At 40.1% G+C, this 18,078-nt stretch overlaps 1 protein-coding gene and 1 long non-coding RNA gene across 11 annotated transcripts in view; one reads left to right on the top strand and one right to left on the bottom strand.

Annotated features, from left to right (window-relative positions):
- The window catches only part of nfia (nuclear factor I/A), a 438,666-nt gene that overhangs the window by 386,901 nt on the left and 33,687 nt on the right, over positions 1–18,078 (top strand). For 7 of the 10 annotated variants that reach the window (XM_067990275.1, XM_067990281.1, XM_067990282.1 and 4 more), the window contains 2 exons: positions 884–1,049; positions 4,022–4,113. In XM_067990275.1, coding sequence (XP_067846376.1) covers positions 884–1,049; positions 4,022–4,113 — 258 coding nt within the window. The remainder of the gene's footprint in view (positions 1–883; positions 1,050–4,021; positions 4,114–18,078) is intronic. The other 3 variants (XM_067990283.1, XM_067990279.1, XM_067990276.1) reach the window with 1 other exon arrangement.
- The window catches only part of LOC137325325 (uncharacterized), a 41,294-nt gene that overhangs the window by 16,427 nt on the left and 6,789 nt on the right, over positions 1–18,078 (bottom strand). The window lies entirely within an intron of this gene.

Genomic DNA, 18,078 nt, shown 5'->3' with positions numbered 1-18,078 from the left:
CAGTCTACAAGACATATTGCAAATGAAGTAATTTCATTGAATTGGGCAGTAGTTCTTGTATACATGCCAATGTGTTTTGCTCCTATGTTTGCCTCTTTTCTGCTGTGCCCTTTTCCTTGCTGGCCAAAGATATGCTATACTACTCAGTCCTCCTTTAGTTAAAGGTATGGCACGGGTGGGTGGCTGCATAGCCAACTGAAAAACTGTATTTGATACAGAAGGCTCATTATCTACCTGCACCTGTGAACTCTTTAGTGCCAGGGGTTCATATACTGCAGTTGCTGTGGACTCAGTGTTTCAGAGACTGTTAGGGATAGCATCTCCTTCCACTACTTCAATTGCATTTCATTAAAGTGGTCAAAAAGAAGACTTTTTCTCTTTTTCTTTGAGCACTGGATTATCAGCTGCTTAAGTTCTTGTGTAGAGTGTCTGTGGGGATGGCTATAGACTTACTCATGCCTTGAGTGCCCATTTCCTTTTGGTATTTAGTACTGAATGTAACAGCAGAGGCACAGCTGTGTAGTGAAAATAGAGATTATTATTATTAAAAAGGTTGTGCTACAGTGTATAAGATGTTATTAATATCAGCCTATCAAATACAATAATGGGTCCCTAGTTTGTCCAGACTCTGATGATACATTACTCTTATTGATGGCTGAGGCATGTGGAGGGTTTCAACAAAAAGAACAGCCACCGTTTAATTTTGTGAATGCCACACGAGTGTGGACAGTTTGAGAAAGAGAAATCCTGCAGTTTAACTTTCTTCAATATTACAATTACTTCACACTGATGCTCCTTCCATTAACGCTAATCATTGCTTGCAAAGTCTTTTCTTCAGCTGTGGTTTTGACTTATTCATTATTATTTTCACTCTGTCCTACAGCCCAATGGAAGCAGCCAAGGCAAGGTTCATAATCCATTCCTTCCCACCCCAATGTTGCCACCCCCACCTCCTCCACCTATGGCCAGGCCAGTGCCTCTGCCAGTATCAGACACAAAACCAACCACCACATCTACAGATGGAGGAGCAGCATCACCTACTTCACCCAGTAAGTGTACTTCAGCAAAGCCCATGTATTATTCTATGAAAATATGTAGTGCTGGCCTTCTAATGCAGTCCAAGCATTAGGTCACTTGTATCTAAATATGTAAAATGTTCATCTTTATCAAACTACTGCTCAGCAAAGTCAGGCATCTGAATGGAAAAATTGGAGCTTGATTTCTGTTTTTTTTCTTTGAGTGTAAAGTGTTAATTTTTCTGCGATTATCTATTTGCTGGCTTCCAGATTACACTTGCTTTTGTTTAAGTGTGTAATTTTTTTTTTAAATGTATTTTCTCCCTTAAACCACTAACATTACAAAACATGAAAACTGTCCAGAGTTTTCTTAGTATCTCTTTTCAGAAATAGTTCCATTAACATGGCGAAGAACATATTAACAAAGTGGCTGTGTACACACATAGGGATTTTCAACTGTCGGCCACTTGTTTCTCGCTTGTTAAATGGGAGAGTGGCAGAGGAAAATCTGGTGGACACCTTGGACACCTATTTGCCCACCTGATTCAATTTTCAGCCAGGCCTTTAAATAGGCACCTAGCACTCCCACCCAAAACTGGCTGGTGGTTGTTTAAATATATAATCTGGTTGTAGAACCCTGATTGCAATTTTAATTTACAAATGGGCAGAGCATGCGCTATGCATGTAAGTCCCAGTTGTACCATTGAATGGCCTGACCAGCATTCCTTATAGGGACAGCTGGAGGCTGTTCAGAGAAAGGTAAGTTTTTGGAGGGTTTTTTTTAAGACTTCTCCTGGCCCCACAAAAACCTTCTTCTCACTGCTGGTCCATGATCACCTATCCCCCATCCCTCTACAGGCCCAAGCTGCAGGCCGGCTCCATGCAGAAGCCAGACGATTTTCTGCCATCTGAAACCGGTAAGCTGCAGCAGAGTACCCAGTTGGTGCCTGCAGCTCTAATATTCAAATGAGGCCCAAACCTGAAAATGGTTTTCCTGACTGTGGCCTTAGGTGGGTGCCATGGGCCAACTGTCAACTTTGTGGCCATTTTGAGCCAAAGTTGAAAATCCTCCCACGCAATGAGCTTTAGATTTTTTTTCTCACTCCTGCCCCCCCCCCCCCCCACCCCAGTCAGCATTGTAGTTTCCCGTTAGTTCCGAATCCATAGGCAGCCCACGACCCTCACATCAGTAATCAGCAGTCCCATACAATGCGTAAACTGTGTCTCTGGTGATGTTTGACTGAGGGTAAGTGATTTGCATGAACCTTTACAGGTAATAAAGTCATCAGTAAAGTGGATTAGAAGCCAAAAGCACAGATTGGATTGTTTGAGGCTTATTCTTAGGACAGTCATGTGTTAAACCACCTCACTATCTGCAAGTAGCCACGTCAATTATAAAATCTAAAAACGAGCAAATCCTGCATACTTGATGTAATTATAGATTGGGAACTGCTATTCTCTAGTGAATGGCAGTAAGTTTACTATATATGGATAAAAGCAATGTGATCTGAAGTAAGTTGAGGCTAAATATATTGAAACATTGTAGAAAATGATATAAGAAAATGATCGACATATATATGTTGAAAGCATAAATGAAAAGATGTTTAGAAAATACTATGTTTTGCCACCAATAAAAATGAGGCAATAAATGTGGTTAAATAGTCATTACAAATGTTCCTCTGGTTCATTGGTGTAGATCTACCACAAGATTAACTGCACTTGCCTACAGTTGTGAAGGAACCACATTTTTATTTTTATTTTTAAAAAATGTTACCTTTGCGTATTTTATTTCCTGCTTAGGCTTATATTTTATATTTTTTGCAATTAGGAGATTGGTGTCCTTACTCCAGCGGTTTCTCCTCCCTATTTCTGAGTCAGCTGGAGTAACGGATACAATGGGGAACCATTTGCATCTTGTCAGTGTACTTCACTCTGCAGGTGGACAGCGATGTATAGCTGCAGTCAGCTCAGCTCGCTTGTATGCAGCAAAACGCTTACCCTGGCAGGTAGTAGGAATGTTACTCCACTTCAAATTAATTTTTATTTGGCAACTTTTTGGAGGAAGAATTTGAGATAAGAATTCTTCTGGCTGCTATGTGTAGCAACATCATAACAACATTTATGAAAACTCCTCACACTCATTAAGTGCTCTTTTAAAGTGTGTTTTTGATTTCACTAGAAATGCCCAAGAGGAAATTTTCACAAATGTATCTACGATGTTGCTACACATAGAGACTGGAGCAATTTTTACCCCAATATTTGTGATTCTTTCTGCCGGCAATGTCCAGTTGAGCTTCTTTAAATGTCAGGTCGGTCTTATCCAAGGTCAAACTCCTGTAAAGTCCCATTTTTAGCCCCGTTTTCCCTTTATTTAGCTTCCAGTATTCATATGAAACCTTGAAGGAAATAACACAAGAGCCAGTTTTTACTATCTGAGAGCTGGGGACAGGTTGTTTGTTTTTATTGCTATGAATTCTAGTTTAATGACAGTTATCTTATAGCTAATGTTTAACTATGTTCTATGCTGAAACATTGCCTTTACTTTACACCTTGGGTGATATTTCTGTTCGAATTTTATTGTTTATGTTGTTTTAGCTCACTTGCTCATATTGCTTCCTCATTCCTCAGACCCTTGCATCACAGATAATAACAGATATTAATCAGTGGCACTTTCTGTGACCCTTGGCATTTATGTTTCCACATTAATACATCTTCAAAAAATGAATTTTAGTTACTGTTTTGCAATGGAGGATTGTTGTAGCACTGTGATTATCATCCTACAAAATAGAACATTGTCTTGTCTCTGTATGTGTCTTTTTTTTAAAATGGAAACCGTAGTTTTTCAAGCTTCAAGTTCATTATCAGGTGGTAAAAAGGAGTACCGGGCTTAAGTTTGGGTGAGTGCTTCTATAGACCCTGCTGTCTTTCAGTCAGGCTTAAGATGTTTGTTGTTTGTGTGCGACCCACTGCTGCTTCCTGAACGCATGTATCCCTTCCCTTCACAGCCTACTCGACACCCAGCACCTCCCCTGCAAACCGATTCGTGAGTGTTGGACCACGGGATCCCAGCTTTGTAAATATCCCTCAACAGCCACAGGTGGGCAGCTTTGAACCTTTCTGTATTCAGTGTAGCTTATTGTGGTCTTGTATCTCTGTGCAGTGAACTGCATTCATTTGCTGCTATCAGCCGGCATATTGTAATACACTTCGGGGATCTTTCAGAAATGTCTTCATGCTCAAGCTGTAAAATGAATACTCCTTTTTATTGGCACACACAGGAAGTCTGCCTATTAGCTGAAAGTAAAATTCCTGCATCCTTTTATGTTACCTGGCATTTGACAGTGTTTCAAGTAATCATAAAGTGCGAAAATATTGTCGCTCTCTTTATCATCAGAATTCTAATGAGTACATCAGCCTTTTTGTATTTACATTTCTTTCTGCATCAACCATTTAGTGCTCTTCTGCAAAAGACAATGGAAGTGCTGTGTACATTCTAGTTCACAACACAAATGCAGCTTGCATAAGCTGTCTTAAATGTCTTAAGTACCATAGGAATTTATTCGGCATAATTTGGAAGAATTATGTTAGTTTAGTTAATTATTTGAATCCAAATTTCTATAATATATAGGTTTTGACATTTTTATACTTAAACTCAATGTATTTTCAATTTGATGGGCTGGAGAAAAAAATCTATAAATCAATAGCACATAAGGGAAAACCAAAGTACAGAATACATTATACCTTCTTTACAAAAAAATCACATCCATTTTATTTGGTACAGATTTTTTTTTATTATTAATGTAACAGTGAGCAGAGGAGGCTGTTGGAAATACCACAGTGTAATGAGAGTCGCTGTGAAAAACTATAAACTGGCACTATGAGTCCAGTCTCATGTTACTTTCATAGTAAAGTCTCTGATTGTCTTTAGGAACCTTTAATGTATTTTTTCCCATTCAAACAGATAACATAATCTCTAGCTGTACGGACTGCTCAATAAAAAGAACAAGTTTCACAGAAAATCACACTGAAGTATTAGGAAATTAGTCTGTGCTGAAATGTAATTTTTATAATCTGAAAGATTCATGTGTGATGGAACTCAATGGGATTCTTATACCACTTACTAGTGCTGGATGATTTCACTTTCATCCTGTATCCACCCTAAGCTAATTCGACAGATAACCAGTGATTGATGAGCAGATAGTCCATGGAGTTTTTATACGGTTAATTGCAAACTGGAGTGCCCCAGAAAGTGGAAGCACTGTGGTTTATAAATGACATTGTAAATGGGTAACTGAATCTTTTTGTTACCTTTAAAGAGATGGCTCATGCAGGTAGTCACAATTGTTTCTGACTTAAAAAGTTCTTGTTTTGATTTTTCTTGCTGCTATTGGCAAGCCTGCATTCTAATCTTTTAACCAAATATTTATTCAAGCAACTCTTAATCCTTAAGGTACCAATTGTAACAGTAGTAGGGTTAACCTTAAGCAAGTTCTCTCTGTATGAAGCCCAATGGCACTATTGATGTACTAACACTATATGCAACAGAGTGGTAGGAGGAGACAGATTATGTCTGTGACTCTCCACATGGTAAATTTGTGATCTTGAAAGGTCTGCAGGAGGGAGGAGATGGAGCGTTGCAAATGTGCGGTACTCTTTTGAAGGAGTAAGAAAGGAAAACCAAGCTATGAACTAATTCCAAGCTTCTCTTGTGCTCACCCTAGAGGTCCTAGAAGAGACTAGAGTTTAGACTGTCTATGCATCTGTTTGGCTGGGAAATAGTACATGACGGTGGGGTGGGGTGGGTGAACCTAAAGGGGGGATATTGTAAAAATATTACACTTAGGGAAAGAAAAATAAAAGCTGAACAAAATAAATGTTAATTTTAATCAGCTGCTGGTACAATGGTATTTTCCCAGTAGCCAGTTATGTTTTCCTGCGTTATCCTGTTTACTAACAGAATGCTGTCATCAAAAAAAACTAATCATTGCACAAGTTTACAAATTCTAATGTAGAGGATTGATAATTTTGGTATTCATTTCACTATTTTTAAGTTTTAGAACCTGCCACCTGAAAATGCTAGTGTTAAATTTGTAAACATTTAATCGCAAAGTAGTACTCCTTATACAGCATGAAATAAGTCTAATGAGATCTTTGAACTTTCTAGTTAATTATAGTAAAACAATAGATTGCTCTTAAAATTAACACAGGAACAAATTGTCCTCATAACGTTGCAAAATGATGACCTATTACATAATACACGGAAATTTATTGCTGCTAATGCATCGGCTTTACGCGGTGTTGTAGTGACTTGTCTGTAGCATAGTGATTTGCTTGCTATCTCTGCATTTGCCAACGACCCTAGTTTACAGCTGTTCAGCCAGTACAGGTTAAACAACAAACCACTGAATCCTCTTGAACTGAGAATGGAAGGGTCACAGAAAGTGTACTACTGGCTGAAGGATAGAAGAACTAAAGCTGCAGAATTCTTATCTGAAGGTTTGCAAAAGCTGTGTTTTAAATCAAAACCTTCACGAAGTATCCAGTAATGCAGGCCTTGTCACAAAACCTTCATTTAGTGCTTATTACATGTTTTTATTTAAAATGTAATAAATTCCAAGGAATAGTCCTGTCTCTTTAAGCTGTTGACCTGTAGTTACTGCTGCATAAACAAGAAAAATGCAAGCAGCAACCTACTGCTATGACATATTTTACTGGACCGTTATCGAACTTTTTAATTCCTTAAGTCCTATCTAGACCTTTATTGACATCTGTGCGTACTTTTGCATATATTTAAATGTTTCTAATTATATTCTAGCAACTTTTTCTTTCTCATTTTTAATTTATTTCCAATAATGTAAACTATTTACAGAAAATCCTGCTTGGGAACCTGCATGAGGGCACAGAGATCACGGAATAACTGACCTTGAAAGTAACAGATGACCAAAATTGACAAATAGATTGTAGAGATACTGCAACTTTAAGTCAGCTGAGCTTGAGTAACATATTTTCAACTAATCAACCAAGGAGGGAGATAGTTCTGCTATTTTACTAACGGTTCCACTTTATATGTAAATGCTAGAGACACTCATGGTATTTTATGAGCAGGCGATGCTGCATTTCAGAAGTCAGATTGGACCCAAGATTTGACCTCTGGAATACAATATATTCACACTGATTTATGCATCCAGAGTCAGTGCCATAATAAACAAGGCGCACCTCAGAGGCTGAATTCACACAAGTGCTGATTCAGAAGCCAATTCAATCCTATCAGGTGATGGGGCACATGTTGCCCTCCCTCTTCCTTCACCAACAAACTTCCCTTTCCCATAAATATGATGTATCTAGCCTGTCGTGCTTGCTGCTGGCAGTTTGATTTAATTTTTTTTTTAATTTGCTTACGTAGGTGTATACCATGGAACTGCCTCACTAATAACATCCACTGGGCAGTTCCATTTATCCTATGCATGGGTGGAAAATACTGAATCTGGATTACACACAAGAGGCCCAATTTTTAAACCTGCCCACTCGGCGGAAAGCGGGCGGAGGGCAACAGGGCCCTGCTTTAAACATGCAATTCCAACTCCAATCATGTCTTCGGGGCCTGACTGCAATTTTTACCGTAGGCCTGAGCAGGGATGGCATTGTGGCTTCCCCACCAGGCCAAGCTGGCGGCAAGCCAATCCAAAGCCAGAAGAGGTCTAGAAAAGTAAGTTATTTACATTTTTTTTACTTCCTTCTGGGCCAGGAACAGCCGGAGTGCTCCTCCGGGCCCAAAAGGAAACCTTATGCCTTCTCGGCCCCTGAGATTCCTTCCCCACCACCCCCCCCCCCCCCACCCCAACAATTCCCTCCCACCTAAACGCTTACTGACTGGCAGGGACCATCCCTTCCGGTCCCCAGTGGCAGCCTCCTGCCACCCAAAATCTCGCTCCCGCTCGTCTGCCAGCTAGGGCTTCCTTTGGGTGGGAGACTGACAGCCAGGAAGCAGATGAGACCAAAAGTTAATATCTTCCAGGCCACACGCTGTGGGGGGGGAGCAGGGGAGAGGGCTGCAGGCGGTTTGTTGCATAATTCAGTCATATTCGCATGACTCCCACCAGGAGTTGAAATCTAGGCTCAGATGTCTTTCATGGCATTCATGCTGAAGTGGTTCAAAACAAAACAGGTTTAGTAGGTTTTGCACTTTGGAACACGCCCGAGAAGATCAAATTAGATCTGTCGATAGATTTGTTCCCATTCATTTCTGTGACACCATGGCCTCTATTGATGGGGAGGCGGGTGCATGTCAGCGGGCGGGAATCACGGAAATATGGGGAAGGCAGGGTTCTTGCCGAATTTAACGGCAGGACCTCATTAGAATTTTTTTACTCAGTTTCTCACCTGGCAATTGTCCAGATTGAAGGCAGGCCAGCTGCTGGGTGGGAAAGCCTGCAGTAGAAGGTAGCAGCCGGGGATTACTGGGGGAGGTCTCTAGCAATGGAGAAGATTGGAGCTTGGTTGGTGGGGGAGGAGGGCTCGGAGCGTGGCAACAAAGAGGGAGGGAGGGAGTGTTCCTGGGGTGGGGGGGGGGTGAGATCGCGGGGCAGGGGGGGCGAGATTGGGGGAAGTCTGAAAACCACAGGGAGGAGAGATCGCAGGGGGAATAGATGAGGGGGAATCTGAAGATCGCGGGGGGTTCTGAAGACAGCAGGGGAGGGTTGTGGGGTCTGAAGATCGCGGGCGACAGTTGGCCGATCGCAGGGAGGGAGAGAGTGCAGCAGAAAGTTTGCTTGGGGGTGCCGGGGGAAGGTCTCCTGCTCCTCCTGGTCCACAAGCAGTGCTGGAAAAGCACTTAACTGCTGGATCCGGCATCTCCTGCCTTCCTTTAGCTGCCGGGATTCCCGAGCACTGGGAAATCTGGTCCATAGCCATTAAATTCAAATGGCTCCCCAAATCTGAGGGATGACACCTCATTTGAATATTATAATCACTGACCCGCCTCTCCAGCGCGGGTTACACGGACGCCCCCAAACCTTCTGCGGTTAAACCGGACGTAGGTGGGTTGGGGTTGGGTTTCAAATTTTTACCAATTTAAACCACCCCCCTACCCCCAACCCTCTCCAGTCCATCAATAACCCCCTAAATGTGCGGTTAGGCATAAAATGTTTAAGTTCAGACCAAATCTCAGCTGCAGTGCACCCTAGTGTCCTACAGGTTGCATGATAAGCCATTAATCAACTGTAACCCAAAGCCATTTTACAATAGCCTCAGGATAAGTTAATAGACTATTCTTAAAATGTAAGAACAAAGTGATGCCACAGTTCACTCCAATAATCTATGATTTTATTTGGCCAGGGAATTTTGAAGGATGTGTCTGTGAGCTAACAAAGTTTACTTTGGCTCTGTAAAATTAATGCACCATGCTTTAAAACCATAAAACACAAGAGCTATTTCACCATTTATACTGTGAGAATAGTCTCTGGAACTATGATATAATCATTTGCTGCACATATAGGAATTTAGGACTTTTCAGCTACAGAAAAAGACCATTTGGTTAGCTAACTCAACCCTTTTTTGATTGATCTCGATCCCAGTATCCCATTTTTACACCATATCCTTCACATCCCTATTTCTTCATTACACACTGGAGTTTTTCAACCACCAAAGACACTGGGGATGAAATTGGTCTTCAGCAGAAAAGAAAATCAGGCAGGGTGTAAAACAGATTGCTAATTCGTTGTCGCCCCTTTTGTACTGCTGCCGAAGACCAATTTCACTCCATTGTATCAAAGAAACCCTGGTTCTTAGGAACCTAACACACAACTGTGGGTTGTGTAATATAAATAAGGTGATGTTGGGGCCTCCGGATGGACGGAGTACCACCTCAAGAGGAGCAACAGGTGACTTTGGACCTATGGTTCCCAAAGCTTTCTACTAGTGGGGGATTTCCTCACCTCATATCTGGGCCTGTTGTAGACTAATTAATAGAGATTGATTGCCATGATTTGTCAAGAACTTCATTATCATTGTATCATGCAACTACCAGGATGGCAGAAGGCGAACTAGATGGATCTTGGTCTTTTTTTTGTCTCTGGTCATATGTTGCCATCAGAAGCACATTGCCAATGCCTGCATGTAGTTTTTCTAGCCGCTGTTGGCCAGTCCTCACATTATTGGTCTTCACATGATACCTCTGGAGGGTCTGCAGCTAGAAAATTTAACTGTAATTGTAACCTTGCACATGCACAGTGGTTTATTTGTTGCCATTGATAATCAGATCAAATTTATCTATTTTCATTGGAAACAATTGTGTTATAAACTAGCCATAAGTTTGCTGAGTATCACTGCAACAAGGTATCCCTTATGAGCGATTTTGGTTTGGATGACATTGTTGAAGAATCTGATTTACTTTTAAGAAGATTTGACTATCCATAGATTGGTGCCAGAGGAGAGAAGAGATGTGCATACATTACTGCTGTCTCTTCCATCCATCTTCCCTGATTATTTTTACTGCAGATAGCACAGTATTGGATTAGCTTGCTGTATAGCACATCAGGAGAAAGATCAATTTATTGACTTTGTCAGCATAGTAAGTAATTGTTGAAGGAGAGGAATGGAAGGCGAGAGTGCACTGCATCAAAAATAAAATATGACATCTACTTGTTCTACCTTATGCATCTTTAAATGTTTACACAGGAAAGAGCACTTCAGTTAATCAGGTGGTTGTGCATTATTAATTAACCTCAGTTCAGAGCTCTGCAGAATTGCATGGTTTTACAGAAATGCACTGTTTGATGATGGAAACATTGACCAACTTTCAGCATTTCCTCCCCCTCTGCTGCCTTCTTCAGACTGCAATCAGATCACATTTTGGCACAAATGACATTATAGTATTCAGCCTATCGATAAAATGGATTCTTAGTTCATGCAATAAGCAGTATGGCTAGACAACACTGGCAGATTTTCTTTCCTAGGTGTTTTGAATTGAAATCCATCCTTAATGACATCGATCATCTGAAGGCCAGTCCAAATGGGCTGCTTCTATTTTACATTAAACTATAATACTAAATAATAGAGCAAATATATTCCCTGGTTTTCAGTATTTTTAATTCTGTGCATATCCCACTGAAAAGGATTAGTTTAGCCCAGGTTTGTTTTGTTTTTTGCCATCTTTAATTTCACCAAGTTACGTATGGTTAGTTTATAAAGCCAGGGTTTAAATGTTAAAATTAATGTTTTGGGTCACACCAATAAATTACATACTAGAGTAAACCCTTGCTCCCCGCCTCCTATGGAAAACCCAAATACTTCATGGCATTCACTGTGCTTATTATTTGTGCTAAACAATGGGGACTTAAGATACTGTACAAGGTTAAGTTTTTCTGTTCTTAACTTGTAGTGCACTTACATCAGAGAAATTCATATAACAATCTATCCATTAAATGCATTCCAGGCCGTAAGCCCAAAGAATGCGAAGGCTTTGGCCATAACTCAATCGTCTGCGTTCTAGAACAACATGTTTTTGGTCATTAGTATTATGAGTTGCATGAGCATTATTTATCCACATTTGTGTATTTTCTCCTCGTTTAGAGAGATTGTAGCTTAGATTTTCCTTCTCCTGGTCACCCATTGTAGTGGAATAAAATGGGCAGCCAGGGGCAGAAGTCCTGCCCAGTTGCAATTCTACCAACTTTGCACCCTGGCACATTTTCTGGTGGGAGGAGCCTGTGATTGTAGAAGCAGTCACCTCAAACAGGTGGGCACTTCTTTTAAATATTTGGAGGCATTTCCACCCTGACATCCTGTTCCTGCCATTCTGGTATGCTGGATGTCAGACATTAATCATATTCACTTCAAATGGGAGTCTAGGGTTGCTAGGTGAGAGTAGGTATACTGGAGGTAATGGAAAAGATGTAGCAGTGTATTTCAGCAATTTCTTAACTTTCTTTTTTCCTCTCTTGGCACTTGGATTCTCATATGCCAATTGTAAATTATTTATTTTTTGCCCCAACACCATTACTGGCAACACCGGGTTTGCCCTATCTTAGATACTTTACTTGACAGAAGATAAAGACCTGTGGAGGGATGCATGAAAGATGCTCTATGTACACCGGCTGGTACCCGCACACCCATAGCTGTGGACATAGATGTATCTTGCTTTGGCAGATACACAGTTGGGACAGCAGACCCATTGGCACCACTAAGATATGTGAATAACTAACTAGCTGTAATGTTGACTACTTCCTTGGAAGCACCCCACTTACAGTATGTCATGCTTCCAGTGGCACTGCATGAGAGAAACCATGTCAAGGTGACTGAGAGCCAGCAATCCCTGATTGGCCAAAACCATCAAGATGTCATCAACCTTTTCTGCAGGCCCTGGCACAACTACCTGCCAGTGATTGTGAGGTACAGCACCATCAGGTTCTGGGTCAGACGAGGAGCAGATGCAAAGCTGTGCTATTCACTGTACGGATACATTCAGATACTAGTGTTAGTACATGCAGTGGTAGAAATGATCATCTGTGGCTGGAAACTTGGTTCCACCTCCTTGCAGCCATCTCACGCAGCACCACCGCCACTTCAGCAACTATTAACTGGGTGCTGGTCTCCTCAATACAGACTCATGCCTGCATCTTAGGTTTCCTTTCCTTTCATTTTTGCTTCTTCAGGTATAGCAAAGGCTGCTGATAGATTGAGATGCCTTTTGAGGCTCTCCAAAGCCTTTCAGTATTAATGTCATCCACTTGTGGCACTCCCCTTTAATTGTTCCCATCCCTTTCAATTTCACTTACATGCAATTTTCCACATCCACTATTGGTCTGCTACTTAAACCCATCCAAATCTACACCTGAAGCTATGCTAATGAGCTGACCTTGGAAAATTGATTGCAAACAGCTTCCTTCTATTTGAATCTGTCTAAACCCCACCAAAAGCCATTCTGATATAATGTACACCAAAAATGGATGATCTAGGTTTTTATAATGTCATTTTATTAGTTTGAACCTGTGGCTCATTACCCTACTCTCATAACTTAATTTAATTTAAAGTAATATTCCAGGTTTACTATCTGTATATCTCCATAAATTACCTGTTAGATGTCATCTTTCAAGAGTGAAAAGCCCCAGTGCCTCCAATCTTTCCTGATAGCTCAGATCTTTGGCACTAGGGATCCGCCTTATGCGTTTCTCTGGAATTTCTCCAAATCTTTAATATATAATTTAGACCAAAAGATGTCTTCATCTAGCCTGTCACCATAAAAAAAATCTTGTTGCCTCTGCTGCTTCTTATCTTGATTATGGTGATAGCCTGCACGTCTAGTCCTTCTTAGCTGGACTCTAACGATGAAAAAGAAGAATTGAGGTAAATGGGGGAGAAAAGAGAAACTGAAAGATAACTTTCCCACCCCCAAAAAAGCAATGTGCTACAGAAGAACAAATGGAAAAGGGAATGAGGAGAAATTAAGTAGAATGGGCCTATATTCTCTGGAGTTTAGAAGAATGAGAGGTGATCTCATTGAAAAGTATAAAATTCTTAGAGGGCTGGATAGGGTAGATGCTGAGAGGCTGTTTCTCCTGGCTGGAGAGTCTAAAACTAGGGATCACAGTCTCAGGATAAGGGGTCGGCCATTTAGGACTGAGATGAGGAAACATTTCTTCGCTCAGATGGTTGTGAATCTTTGGAATTCTCCATCCCAGAGGGCTGTGGATGCTGAGTCATTGTATAAGTCATATATTCAAGGCTGAGATCGATAGATTTTTGGACACTAAGGGAATCAAGGGATATGGGGATAGGGTGGGAAAGTGGAGTTGAGGTAGAAGATCAGCCTTGATCTTATTAAATGGTTGAGCAAGATCGAGGGGCCGTATGGCCTACTCCTGCACCTATTTCTTATGTTCTTATGGAACAGTGAAACAAGTCAATATAGTGAAATAGTAAAAGAAAGAAGAAAATAAAAACAGTAATTGAAAAATTGAGTGAAAAGAGAATAAATAAAATATGAACATGGAAAAGTTTCAGAAAAGCTAGAATTGTTTCAATTTGTATCGTAATTCATTTTACTTTGATAATTTTAATTTTATTATTCCTTTGTCCTTTTTACTTTTCTATTTGCTCTTCTGTTTTCTTATAGTTTAAAAGAACTGAATGGAGACTTGAGAATGCATCAAATCCCCAAAATGCCACTGAGCTTCAGGAGCTCTATAAAAATGCATTTCCTGCAAAATGTACAATGTTATTCAGATGGCATCATACCACTTAAGTTTAAGATCATATAAGTTCAGAACTTGTTATTTGTGTGCTAATTGCAGACCAACTGTGGGTTACTGGAAGTTTTCAGGAGCGATCTTCCATTCTGGTTTACATACAATTTTGCTGTTTTCAGTGGGCTAAAATGTGAGAAGTCTCTCTTGTTCGGTAGAGCAGCCAACAAGAAGAGAACAGCACTAAATCTTCTGAGTCACTATGAGCAGTTGTTAGGAGCCAATTAAGTATATGAAATAGCATTAGGAGGACAAAGCTAACTGGTCACTCACCAAATTCCTGTATATTTGGGTATTACCGAATGAGAAACCAGTTTATTGCCTAGGAGCTAAAAATCCTTCTGCAAGGTCTCAAAGTAGAACAGTACACACTTTAAAAAACTGACAGCTACCCCCTTGTAGTGCCAAGTGCACCACGCATGGGCGGAAGTAGTTTAAACAGCCGTCATCAGTCCACCACCAAAGTCCTAGGTGTGGCTGACTCACATGCAGAGCAGAGATATTTGTGCCTGAACCCGTAAATATGATGAGCACCGGGTGCGCACAGACTGCCTCTGGTGCCATCTGATATCTCTGGCAGGGCCTTTGTAACCCTGCTCTACCTGAGGCCACAATTTCTGCAGCATAATGTTGTACAGCAATAGCAATGTTTAGTTTACAATGATTAGAAAGTAGCTTGATTGACTACCAATGTTTTTTTAAAAGAACACAATGCATCACATTACAAATCACATCCAGAATTCATAATATAAAATATGGAATGTTATGAATAGTGACTAAATACCTATACCCCGGTGCCCCTAATTTTTAGTGATTCCAGCAGCAGCATCATCTCCAAAGGCGTCTCAGTTGTGCTTTGATGATCAGTAACAGTTCTCACAGAAGGTGGTGCAGGGCTGGAGAATCATGCCTACCTGCCAAATGTGATCTTCCAGTAGACCTATTAGACTATCTTAAAGGGGCCTCAATAGAAATGAGCCATACCTTCATTTAAATATGGCAATGCAATTAGCATGATTTTTCTATCCACTTAGGACTGAATCATGCTGCATGCTTCCTTCGCCCACCTGGAGTAAGTCTAGTGGAAGTCAGAGCTTTTAAAGGGTCAGACAGTTTTTAGCTTTTTTTAAATTTCCAGTTTTATACATTTTTGTACTGGCTTTTGTTTGAAATTTGTTTGCAATTTTATGAACAATTTTTCATCTTTTTTTCAAGATTTTTTTCTTCCTTCCTGAAAGTAGGTAATGTTTATATGGAACCTAAAAAGCCGTATTCTCTGCTAATTCACTGGTAAACTGACTGTGATTGAAACATTTATAAGACTTCAGAACATTCTTTGGAAAGTCTGAGATAATTTATTTACCCCTAGCTGGCAAATTTCCTTCAAATGGCTGCCTTCCTTCAAATTTAAATGTAGCTTTTTAAGGGCTGATGATCGTGCAATTTTCCATCACTCCGCTCCTTTGGTGAGCTCTCAGCACCAGGCCTAATAAATGCCAGGATCTTGCCAGGTATAAGCAATGAGGGTTAACATTGAGAAATCCCGCAAGGTCAGCCCAATGCAACTTCAGTGAGCTGTAAGTATCACTGCACTCCAGTCCTGCAGACTGGGATAGTAGTGGGGATGCTACGGTTAGCTTCAGAAGATGGAAGGTGATGTACATATTCCTTCTAGTTTTCAAATTGTACTTACTGGACGTGAATGAACACTGACAAAATATTCATTTATTTAGTAGTGTCATGTATACAATTAATAAAAGTTCTACAAAATTATAAAACTATTAAATATTTAAAGTAATAGTTAAAGAGCTACGGTTGTTTTTAAATTCAATATTTACAAAGGCCTATTCTTTGTAAAGAAAAACATTCTTGGCAGGCAAACCACTAAGAAAATGTGGTACCCAAAGAGTTAATAACTAGCTACTGAGATCCTGGCTCTCATCTCATGTGTTGATAGCTCTTTAAAAAAAACTGTATGAAAATTCCTTTCAATGGTCCTGGAAACAACTTTGCATGTTGTGCAGCAAAGGTTCAGAGGGATCACATGCAAATTAATTCTCGCTGCTAGCTGCCCAAGAGTGCCTTCCTGTAGCATGAACTTGAACTTGTTGCAGAGCTACATTCCTAAGAAAAGTGGGGGGAGGGGGAAGGCGGAGGAGAAAGAAGCGGCAATGTTTAGCAAAATAATTAATTTTGTACCAAAGTGTGGTCAGGTAGTCTTAGCCAAACCCACAGCTTCTGATAGACGTGGCATTGCTGTCAGCTTTCCGTGTAAAAATTTGACAAAGTTACGTTTTAGTCCAAGACCAAGTTGTGCATACAACATAAATGTTCAGACATTTCAGAGCTTAGCTTCAGAAAGTACAAATGCTTATTAGTAAGTAAACACATTGATATCTGCAGTGTTTACTTTTTGTGAGACTAAACAAAATTAATATTATACATGCATCTACAAATGGCAATGCTAAATATTTAAATAACATTACAGTACAATTTAATATATACCATTAGAGAAGGACCAATATTATTCCTAAACATGGTGGCTAAGTGATCCACTATGACTGCTATCGTTGCTTACCATTTATGACAAAAGAATAAGCAATTAACGAGGGCAAGCTGCCCTTCCTGTATCTAATTGCTCACCTAATGCTGACCATATTTCCTAAAAACTAAAACTGATGACTTGCTACGCCTGTTAATCATGTTACCATATTTTCTATCACGGCTGCACGTTTCCTGCTCTTTTTGATTAGCAGGAACCGGACATTTTCCCTATAATCCTAATGCTGTGAATGCGTTTGTTGTAATCATTTTCCAACGAGACTGCAATCTTTTATTTAAAAAAAAGAAAAGGGGGGCAAAAAAAGCAGGAAATGAGCTGTCTTTTGTCAAGAGATTTCCGAAATGTAATGACTGGTGAAATATTTGTGTTGAACTGGCCTGTCGGCAGGGGTCTTTCGCGGCTGATACTTGGGTTCTTTAGAATTTGCACTGCAATATCCTCAAAAACCCCTCTGGTAGATCAGGTAGACCAGCGGTGCTCTTTGATGTGTTTTCATGAGCAAAAGAAAGGCATAATGAGAGGAAGCTATTACTCAAGCATAAAATACTCTTTGAGATAGCGAAATGGCAGAGTTAACACTCTCTAAGAGGCTTTTTCTTTCCTTTATTTCTCATTAAATTTTTTGTTCCTGTGCATGTTCCATGATGGGAGATGTTTCATCTGCGAACCATTTCTGCATCTTACAGCACCTGCCTCTGAAAGAAGTAGCACTTCTGACTGCATTTGAATCAACAGTAATGTTTTAAAAATCACTCGCTTGTTACGTTTTCTAAGATCATTTTAAATCTTTGAAATCAGACAGTACATGTCAGCGTGTTTGTACCAAAAAAGGAAAAATCAGATGATCTGTGTGTAAATTATGGTCTTTAAAGTTTATTATTGGAAGGATATTTGTAATAATCAGCAGTGTCTGTACACTGGGAAAAATATGTTGAGCACAAAACAGTAGATATCTGAGCGGTCGTTACTAGAAAGGAGTTCCAAGCCAAATTAAATAGCAGAACTGATCCAAATTTTAGCCTTTTAAGTTCATTTGCAAAAATCTGAATTGGGCGAAAATATGGGATCATTTTAAGTCCAGCAATGGATGCCCTTTAAAATTAAATAAATAGTGATACATTTACATAGAAGAACATACATATGCAGTGACATTTCTGGAATCCTGGCACAGGCTTTCTGCCACCACTATGGTTTCAATTCTTATTATGGTTCACTTGGGAGGGATCAGTTATGTGGCCAATCCCAGCTCTGTAGTAGG

This window comes from Heptranchias perlo, chromosome 9 (genome assembly GCF_035084215.1).
Source record: "Heptranchias perlo isolate sHepPer1 chromosome 9, sHepPer1.hap1, whole genome shotgun sequence".
In the NCBI taxonomy this organism is placed as follows: Eukaryota; Metazoa; Chordata; class Chondrichthyes; order Hexanchiformes; family Hexanchidae; genus Heptranchias; species Heptranchias perlo.
Note: the sequence above shows the minus strand (reverse complement) of the source record. Positions and strands in the feature narration are given on the sequence as shown.